We start from the raw sequence: 9,637 nt of genomic DNA, 5'->3' as shown, positions 1-9,637 counted from the left end.
TGAACTCTCTTCTGGGATGAAGTTAAGACATTGCTAAACAACTTAGGACTTTTGGGTCTTTCTTGTTTTTAATATTTAATCATCAGAACTGTGGCTGTTTTGAGTCTAATGCTGATTGTTTCCTGCTAATAAGACAAGAATCTTAAGTTCTTCATGTCCCAGTTTCAGTACCCAACGCCCACTGAATTTGCAAAGATTTCCAGCCAGGCTGATAGGAACATACTATTGCCATCCCTGTTTGAGTACTGGATACTGTTTCCTGTAATTGTTTGTTACAATGTAATTAATGGTTTTGATTGGAAGGGGAAAAAGAAGAATCTTCCCCCTACTTAGAATTTCCCAATATGTAATTATTTGCTTTATTAATATCTAAGGCAAAGCAATGGAATTTTCCTCTCTTCCTCCTCCAGTATGTGCTCACTTCATTATGGTGGCCCCAGAGCCACATCATGTTAACATCATCACATTTGTTAGAACTGGATTGTAATTGACATTTTTTTTCTTTCCTACAATTATCCTTGCATTTAATATCTAATCTTGTCTGGTTATCAAATTAAAATTTAAGTTTTCTCCTTAAACATTTGTAAATAGCATTGTTTTGTAGTTTTATTCAGTGTTGCTGTTTTGCTCTTGAGAACTATGATGTTCATTTAATTTTTATTTCTTTGAACATTGCTTTAGCCATGCTAGTCTATGTGTAGTCCAAAGAACTGTGCTGTATACAATTTATTCTTTACCAGTTCTTTACTAAACAAACACAGAAAGAGTGTAAACAAAGCTTACAGAGCCAATTGATAGAATAATTTTACTTATACTGAATAGTTTTTAAAAAAAAATTTATTTGTTTATTTGAGAGAGAGAATTACAGACACAGAGAGGGAGAGACAAGCGGAAGGTTCTCCATTTGCTGGTCCACTTCCCAAATGGCCACAATGGCCAGAGCTGAGCACAGCTTAGCTGAGCTGAGCCAATTTGAAGCCAGGAGCCAGGAGCCTCCCTTGTCCTGGGCCTCCGACATGGGTACAGGGGCCCAAGCACCTGGGCCATCCTCCACTGCCCTCCCGGGCCACAGCAAAGATTTGGATTGGAAGAGGAGCAGCTGGGACCCAAACTGGCATACCCACACGGGATCCCAGCCCACCATGACACAGCAACGGCCCCTTATGCAGAATCGAATACTAAAATAATTGCCACGTCTTTCTAATTGCACATATTTGCTTTTATTCATGCCATTCTTGTAGCAGTTCATTTTAGGAAATTATCAATCTGGAAAATATTGAATATAAAGTTAGAAATTACATTTACAAAAATAATGAAAGAAACCTGATTCTTCTCTGCAGATTGTTCAAGGAATACCACTTTTTATGTAATAATCTCTATCCATGAGTACCCGTGGAGACCCCATGCTCAGTGGTGCCTGGGGTCACTGATCAGGACTGGAGTCCTGGGCTGCAGCATTTGTGTGAGATCTGCCTCTAAGTCAGTCAGTGGGCTGTGCACATACGGAGAACTCCACGGGTTTATGAATGAAGTAAGGATACAGTGATCCAGAGAAGCTGGGTTCAGTGAAGGAAAAGATGTGGTCACCACTATCTATGTCATAGAAAGAAACATCACTATCCCCATAATCTAAGAAAATCACAATCTTTTGTGGATCCTTTTCTATATGGAGAGTCTCCTCTTTAAAAATGTCTTGGAAACAGTAGCCAAGAGCCCGGTATGTACCTCGCTTCTTCTCTAAGACTCTGAATTTTTTCTTTGATGGTTCGCTAGATGATGCATTCTTAACCGTATTTTCTTCAAAAATGCCTAGTGTCCACTCATCAGCATCCTTAATGTCCACCTCCCAGTAATGTCTCCCTGATGTGAAATATCTTTGCTCCACTGAGATGAGATTCTGTGACTCCTTCCTGTGGTTCTCTTTTCCTTCTGTTCCAGAATTGTTCTCAGAAAGCCTTTCATTATATATAGTCACCACAGCTAGAAGAACAAAAAAAGAACCACCACTGAATATTTCAGAAAGTTGTTGTACAGATAAAACTCTAAAGAAACAAAGAAAATGAGGAGCTAGTGGTATATCAACACTTCTCAAGGTGTGCATGTTGGGCTTGAATGTCCTCTCAAGGTGCATTTGATGGGACTCTTCATGTTTTATATCATCTTTGCTACAATTAGCATCTGAGCAGAGTGCCAGAGTGAGCCAGGACTTGCAATATTTACTTGAGAATATTTCCTTTCCATGTTCTTTATAAATTAGGACCGTGATTTAATTTATAGAAGAATAAATGTCTACACATTCATCACCGTGTAATAGGTCTCACATAAACTAATCTCTAAAAATAGCAGCTGACTCTGCATTTCCAGCACCTATTACTTTGGGGTCTCCTCAGCTGAAAGATTACATTAATCCCTGTTTTCAAAACTAAGTGGACCCCACAGACAAGAAAGCAGGCCAATATGTGGAGATGGAAACACAACCAGTTAATAGTTCAGGGTAACATTTCATGACCTTCATGGTCTTCCATCTCTTTACCAGAATAATGGTACCTTGTCTTTTCCACTAGAAAATGGTGTTAATAAGGGAAAATGAGGTATGAAAGGTACATTGGAAAGGGGCCAAAAATCACTCACCAGCCTGGAACTTTTCCTTTCTCCAGTCTGAAAAAGAGCAATACAAATTAAAGGGCATGCACCCAGGGAATGAAAAACAGAAGATGCTTCCTACCCTGGATGGCTACTTTCTCCTCCCAACTTTCCTCACTTCCTCCCAAAACCCCTCAGTCTCCAGTAGATCCAGAAACTACAGCACAAGTAGATGCTGTCTGTGCTCTGTCTCAGCTTAGGTAGTTTTCCAAACTGTTTAAATCTATGCTCCTGTATATCAATTCTTACTTGGTTTGTCTTGAATAGATAAAATTCTATTTAATATATACTTCCAGCTACAAAATATATTATCTGTTTTTATGTTTTAAGATTTATTTATTTATTTGAAAGGCAGAATTACAGAGAGATTGGGAGAGAGAGAGAAAGAGAGAGAATCTTTCATCTGCTGGTTTACTCCCCAACTGGCCATAACAACAGAAGTTGGGCCAGGCCAAATCTGGGAGCCTGAAACATCATCCAAGTCTCCCACATGGGTGGCAGGGCCCAGGTACTTGGGTCATCTTCACTGCCTCCCCAGGCAACTTGACAGGGAGCTGGATTAGAAGTGGAGCAGCTGGGTCTAGTACCAGTTCTTATATGGGATGCCAGTGTTGCTGGCAGCAGGTTGGTCTACTGCACCACAAAACCATCCCCTATATTATTATTCTTTTGTACCTTATTTGTTTATTTGTGGTATAAAAATACTGATACAATAGATTCATTGTTTGACCAAAATCACTCTGAATTCTCCGAATTCTCTGTCCCCCTTCTCAGCGTGAACAGACTAACAATGAGGCCTACACCAGCCTGTTGTGAAATTCACCAGGTAGTAATGACTTCCCCTTTCACTTTACCTCTAATTACCACACATTGATACCAAATACATTTCCACAAATTGCAAATGGGCAGGGGTGTGCGCATGTATGTGTGTGTGTTTGTGGGTCCATGTTTAGTGTCTATTTATTGAGCTCATAACACTAGAGATTCTAGGCAAGATTTAGGAGCATTATTTACCAGGATACAGCAGGGCCTTCTTCCAATCTGAAACAGAACAAACCCAGGTAAGCCAAGTTGAGGTAGTAATCTGTGATCTCACATTCCTTCCTTTCCTCCTCTTTTTCTTCCACTATTTCATCTTTTGTCTTTTCCTCCAAGGAGAGGAGCTAAGAAAGGATGAGACACCGGGGCATCAGGTAGGGGAAAGGCCAAGTCTCTTACCTTGAAGGTACAGTTCCTTCCGCTCTTCTGAAAGAAACAACATCCCATGAGAGTCCCAGACAGGCATGAAAGGGGAAACAAACTACAGGGGCATGAGAGGCAGTAGGACTTACCGAGCTCTTTTTTGAGGCTTTCTGAAAGAGAAGGAGATATAAAACCCATCAGCTGAGATTTTAGCTGTCCCTGAGTTTGGGGAGTAGTCAGATGAATTAGATTTGGCCTTCTCTTAAGGATCTCGTATTCTGGGTGAGAAGGGGCAGCAAACATGGATGCCCAGTCTAAAATAGCAAGTGCTAAGAAAAGTAGGGGATGCCTTGGGGTCACAGGGGAAGAAATAACCATGCTTCATGAGACTTCAGAATTTCTTGGGTTTGTCAGAAGCTTACTCTTGAAGTACGAGTAGGGAGAGAATTCTGGGGAAAACATGTACAGAAGGAGAGAGAAATAGTTCTGACTGGGTGTGAGGCAGCCGTGGTGTGGTTTGAGGAGCCACATTTTGAGGCCTCCTGACCACGGTGCCCTGATCCAGCTTCCCACAGGGTTTTCTCCTCTGCACAAGACTCCTAGCTCTGCAGAATGCCTGGTCCCCTGTGTTTCCTGTGAAATCTCTGATTTCCCTATCTACCCAGTCCTCCCCAGCTTTTGCATGAACCTCTAATTTGCTCTTGTAACCCCAATTTACCTTTGCTCTTAAATGCCTCTTCTTTTCCCTTCTTCACCCTATCTCTTTCTTTAGCTTCTCTTTCACTTCTCTTTATCTCCTCCTCTTTGGCTTGACGTTCTCTCCAGCCAATGTAGCTGATCCCAACGAGGAGGAGACTCAGCACAGGGACCGTCCAAGCCAGGGCGGCTTTCCACGGAGACACCCTGGGGAAGAAGGGCTCTGCACCGGGGCGTACAGAGGCACTGTCAGCGACCAGCCTGGAGGAAGCGCTGCTGTTTCCCCAGGACTCCCTGCCAGCCTCCTCCCCACTTCCTGTCCTTACTCCTCCTTGGTGAGGCTTGGGCCCCAATCACCTGGGAGGAAGATGGCTGATGCGAGCTCCTGACGGGAGAGGGGATTCTGGATGGAGCAGGTCACATTGCCCAAGGAGCTGTCCTTGACTACGAGAGAAGCCTCCACCTGGAAGAGCCCATCGCCGTCCTGGGTCTGAGACTCTGGCGGCGATAGCAGCTTCCCGCCCGCGCTGTCTCTCCACTGCACCGTTGGCTTTGGGAACCAGCCTTCTGAGGAGCACAGCACTCGGATCCCACCGTCCTCAGGCCCCGTCATGTGAACACGAGGGACCGTGCCCAGGCCTGGGGAGAGAAAGCAGTTACCTGAGGTCTCGGGATCTCAGAGCGCAGGGTCTCTGAGGCCCTTCACTGAGGAGGAGACTGGAGTTCGGATGTGAGCCTTAGGCTGACTTGTGGCTCTGTTTTGAAATCAACTTACTGCCTTGGCAATGTATTTGGACTGAGAGAGCTTCTGGGTCATTTAGTGAAGAGGAAATAACAGGGACAGTTGAAACCAAAAAAAAAAAAAAATCTAATTCTGTTACTTAGTTTTCTCTCCTGATTAGGTTAAAAATAATGCTTGAGGCTGTCAGTACTTAATACTACTGCTGAATAAATTTTCTGGGAACTTTTGTATGTCAAAACATCTTTTTTTTTTTTTTTTTTTTTTTTTTTTTTGACTGGCAGAGTGGACAGTGAGAGAGAGAGACAGAAAGGTCTTCCTTTTTTGCCGTTGGTTCACCCTCCAATGGCCGCCGCGGCCGGCGCACCGCGCTGATCCGAAAACATCTTTAGATGTATTTTAGAGTGGTTAGCATAGACAGTCTTAGCCTTAGGTACAACCTAGGAAGCAGGCATTTTACAAGGCAAAAATAGTGTGTCAGCACATCCCAGATGGAAAGCCGTGCAGGTGAGGAATCCAGAGGTCCTACCTTGCTCCTGGCTTTGCAGCATGCCCCACACGCTGCCAAGGTCACATACCTTCAACATTCAACTCCACAGTGGCCTCTCGCGAGATGTCACCGTCTCTAAAATAACACCGGTACTGGCCATCGTCAGAGGCCCGGACATTCTGTATCAGCAGGGTCACACTCCCCGTGTCAATGGAGTCGGTCACCAACTGGGTCCTGCCACGGTACTCCAGCATCTGCTCCTCACTGTGCTCCTGTCCGTCCTGGAAAACCAGCACCGCCGGGGAGATCTGCGCTCGGTACCACCGGATGTGCATGCCGGCGGCACTCTGCTCAGGGGACAGCTGGCAGGGTAGAGTGGCGTCTGCCCCAAGTGAGACCACGATAGGCTCAGCAGGACCCTTCACAGAAAACTGGGACCCTGCAGGGAAACCAAGCACAGATGGTGGGAATGAGTGACAGAGGTTGAGATTATAAGCCCAGTGATATTTCTTGATTTGGGAACTCAAACATATTTCTTATTTGTATAATTTTTCCAGAAAAATAATATGTTTTAAAATTTAAAAATTTATCTCTATAAAAAAATCTGTGCATATATAAATTTATATATATATACATGTATATATAATGTTTTCTCCAACTATATTCCTCTTACTCTCTTCCAACGGATTCCACTCATTTCTTCAGAAGTAACAACTATTGATAGTTTGGCATTTGAAAGGGCATTCCAAATAGTATTTATATGTAAATTATGTAGAAGAGATTTATTGATAATTAAATGTGGCAAAGTAACCCACTAAGCAATTATCTTTTCTGAAGGGGAGGAGAGTGGAGGTTATAACTCTCCTCACTCATACCTTTCTGTCCTAGGAGGGTAAGTAGACACTAGACATTTCTGACCTTGACCTTGCCCTGGGTTGGGAAAGGGAGACAAGATTTTATCCTAAAGATAAAAGTAGACTTTTAGGGGCTGATGCCATGGCACAGTAGGTTAATCTTTTGCCTGCAGCGCTGGCATTCCGTATGGGCGCTGATTCTAGTCCCAGCTGCTCCTCTTCCGATCCATCTCTCTGCTGTTCCTGGGATAGCAGTAGAAGATGGCCCAAGTCCTTGGGCCCCTGCACCCACATGGGAGACCCAGAAGAAGCTCCTGGCTCCTGGCTTCAGATCGGCACAGCTCCAGCCATTGCGGCCATCTGGGGAGTGAACCAAAGGAAGGAAGACCTTTCTCTCTGTCTCTTCCTCTCACTTTCTGTAACTCTACCTCTGAAATAAATAAAATTTTTTTTAAAAAGTAGACTTTTAAAGGAAGATAGGGCTTTTTATTTATTTGCAAATAACTATGAAGGCTTTAAACCTTAAAGAATTTTTTCCTATGAAAATTACTTTCATGAAAAAGGTGCAGGAAACAAAGGTTTGTGTGTCTGTGTTGAGAGGCAGGCAGCCCTTATTAAAGATGAAGGAGGTGCCGCAGAGAAAATGGAGATTTTGTCTGAGTTGTGAAATAGGCTCCTTCATCAAGTCACCTGAGCCATCCAATTAAAATTTTTAGTTAAAAAAATTTAGTTGTTTATTTTCATTGCATTTGCAAGAGACATAAAGAGGAGTGAGGTCCTCATTCTGCTGATTTACTCCTCAAATACCCTCAACAGATGGTGCTGGGCCAGGCAGAAACCAGGAGCCCAAAACTTAATCCTACGCCCATGTGGTTTGAGCCATTACTCACTGCCAGGGCGTGCATTTGCAGCAAGAAAACATCTTTATTGTAGAAACCCACGGTCACAAAGTGACTGGTAAAACTTGCATAGGCAGAGGCACAGGACATTGCGGTGCCCAGGTCCCACAAGTGTGATGATTCTGGGGTGGGAAGAATTCAGAACAGAGTGGCTGTGTGGGTGCCCAGGAGGACTGAGTACAAAAGGCAAGGGCATATGAACTTAGAGAAAGTGGCACTGACCAGCTGAGAGTGTGGACCAGACAGTCTAGGCAAGGAGAATGACAGTAGCCATTGTGCTGGATTGAGGCAGTGGTCCCCATTCTATTCCATCCCTGCATAAAATACTGGGTACTGTTGAAACTCAGGAGATATATGTTTTTAGCTACTTGATATTAGGATGTTGGCAATACACAGTGTGTGAGGAATTTAATTTAGAAAAAGGTATTTGGCATTACATGTAGCGAAAGCATAGTGGAAAAAATCATTGTGAATTCATCATGTGAGATCATTATATAGCAACTGCTGCAACAACAGACATTTTAGTACTTGTAGTTGGCTCTACTTCGTTTTTTCACTGCCTGCACCATCATTTTCAAGCTTTTCCTAAATCAGTGAATATTTACACTGCTTCCAACAATTGCTACAGACAGCATATCACACACATGGGAAAGCATTTCTGTAGAACAAAATTTTTATAGAATTTTTGAGTTAGCATGCATGTACATTAAAGTTTTTGGTACTCACCATCTAACTGACATCAAATTAAGGAGATGATAAGAAAAAAAATCATTCTTGTGATCTTGCATTTGGTTTATCTCCAAATCTGGCATCTGAAGCTTCATCCTATGGAACCTTTTTATTTTATGAAGGGAAGACTCATGTCCCAGAAAGAATAGTAGTTTGTCCAAGATCTTAATCAATTAGAACTCAGAAGCTCTGGGTCTAAATTTGTGTACTCTAGACTTTCCTTGGCAGGGTGAAAATTACAAAGAATATTTTCACTAACAGATAAATCAAAGGTCAATAGGCTAAAGTCACCTATAATCAGTGACATTGTAGATAAATATTACAAGTATGATTTTACAAGATTTACCCAAAGGAGTAAGGGGAGATGATGTGAGAGAGTTTTCTTGACTGACACATGTTTCCATTTATGTAAGAGGAGACATTGAAAAGAAACCAATAAATAAAAAGTATGAGGCAGAACACTGACCTGCTGAATACCAGATGAACATCTGGAGAAGGAGCGAAGGGAGAAGAAAGCCAGATGGAGACAGCCTGGGAAAACGCAGCATCTTCGTCAGAGCAGAGGGAAATGTTCACTCTGACAGTGAATTATGTTGAATTATTCTGTAAGAGAAGGGGGTGAGACAGCCAGCAGTTTAAGAGTCCTTTAAGAAAAAAGAATTTTCTGTTCAAAGACTTAACTTTATATTTTATTTGGGCTAACTCCCCCTTACAGACCTTAAGACAAGCAGCATCAACTCCCCCTCCTCCCTGCTCAGTGGATTTTCCTTCTCTTTCTCTCTTTTTTTTTCCTGAAAACCAACTGCTGCTACATTAAGTGTAGAATACTGTAAACTATTCTCTTGTGCTCTGCTTCTGTCTTGCTTCTCTGTAGAGTCACCTCACCAGGGCTCTCTTGGAATTGAAAACCCTAAGTCAACACTGAACAATTGAAGTCAAACAGAACAAGATCACTCTCCTCAGCCAATCTATCTTCAGTCTTTTTGCATTTGTTTGTTTATTTACCAAAAACAGCTCTTGTGACTTAACTCCTTTTCTCCCCCTAAGCCCCAGAACTTAAGCCCCTGTTTGCCAGTAACCTCACCTACCACAGACACCTCTGCAGATCACCACATATTTCTCTCTCACCATCTAGATGGAGCTGATGGATTTCTGGAAGCTTCTGGTCTCCTCAGTGCACCAATAAGCCTGGCTCCGTAGGCAGTTTGCACCTGGTTGTTCTCATAGTCAGCATCCAAGGGTGTGGCTTCAGGGTCTGGAGCTGGCAGGTTTCTAACTTCACTGAATTGGGAAAATAGTCTTGAGAAGAGGGGCACACCTTGCTGCCAAGATGCACAGGTTTGTGAATGTCGCTCCCGGAAGGAATCTAAGAAGAAAACCGCAGCCTGACTTTGCTGAAGTCTTC

The 9,637-nt window shown here is 43.0% G+C and overlaps 1 protein-coding gene across 3 annotated transcripts; it reads right to left on the bottom strand.

The window, feature by feature from the left end:
• Window positions 1–822: 822 nt before the first annotated feature.
• Window positions 823–9,637, bottom strand: LOC100009510 (butyrophilin-like protein 1). 3 transcript variants are annotated; one of them, XM_070074715.1, is made up of 10 exons: window positions 9,317–9,637; window positions 8,699–8,835; window positions 5,839–6,189; window positions 4,879–5,160; window positions 4,544–4,744; window positions 3,975–3,995; window positions 3,862–3,888; window positions 3,658–3,684; window positions 2,632–2,658; window positions 823–1,980 (listed from the first exon to the last, which is right to left on the bottom strand). In XM_070074715.1, the coding sequence occupies exons 2-10, from the start codon at window positions 8,778–8,780 to the stop codon at window positions 1,481–1,483; spliced, it is 1,518 nt and encodes a 505-aa protein (XP_069930816.1). In that variant the 5' UTR covers window positions 8,781–8,835; window positions 9,317–9,637; the 3' UTR covers window positions 823–1,480. The 3 variants fall into 3 exon arrangements, with proteins under 3 accessions (XP_069930816.1, XP_069930815.1, XP_008247455.2); XM_070074714.1 differs by having other exon boundaries at window positions 9,321–9,637; XM_008249233.4 differs by having other exon boundaries at window positions 9,361–9,637.

The sequence above is a fragment of the Oryctolagus cuniculus genome, chromosome 5, assembly GCF_964237555.1.
Source record: "Oryctolagus cuniculus chromosome 5, mOryCun1.1, whole genome shotgun sequence".
In the NCBI taxonomy this organism is placed as follows: Eukaryota; Metazoa; Chordata; class Mammalia; order Lagomorpha; family Leporidae; genus Oryctolagus; species Oryctolagus cuniculus.
Note: the sequence above shows the minus strand (reverse complement) of the source record. Positions and strands in the feature narration are given on the sequence as shown.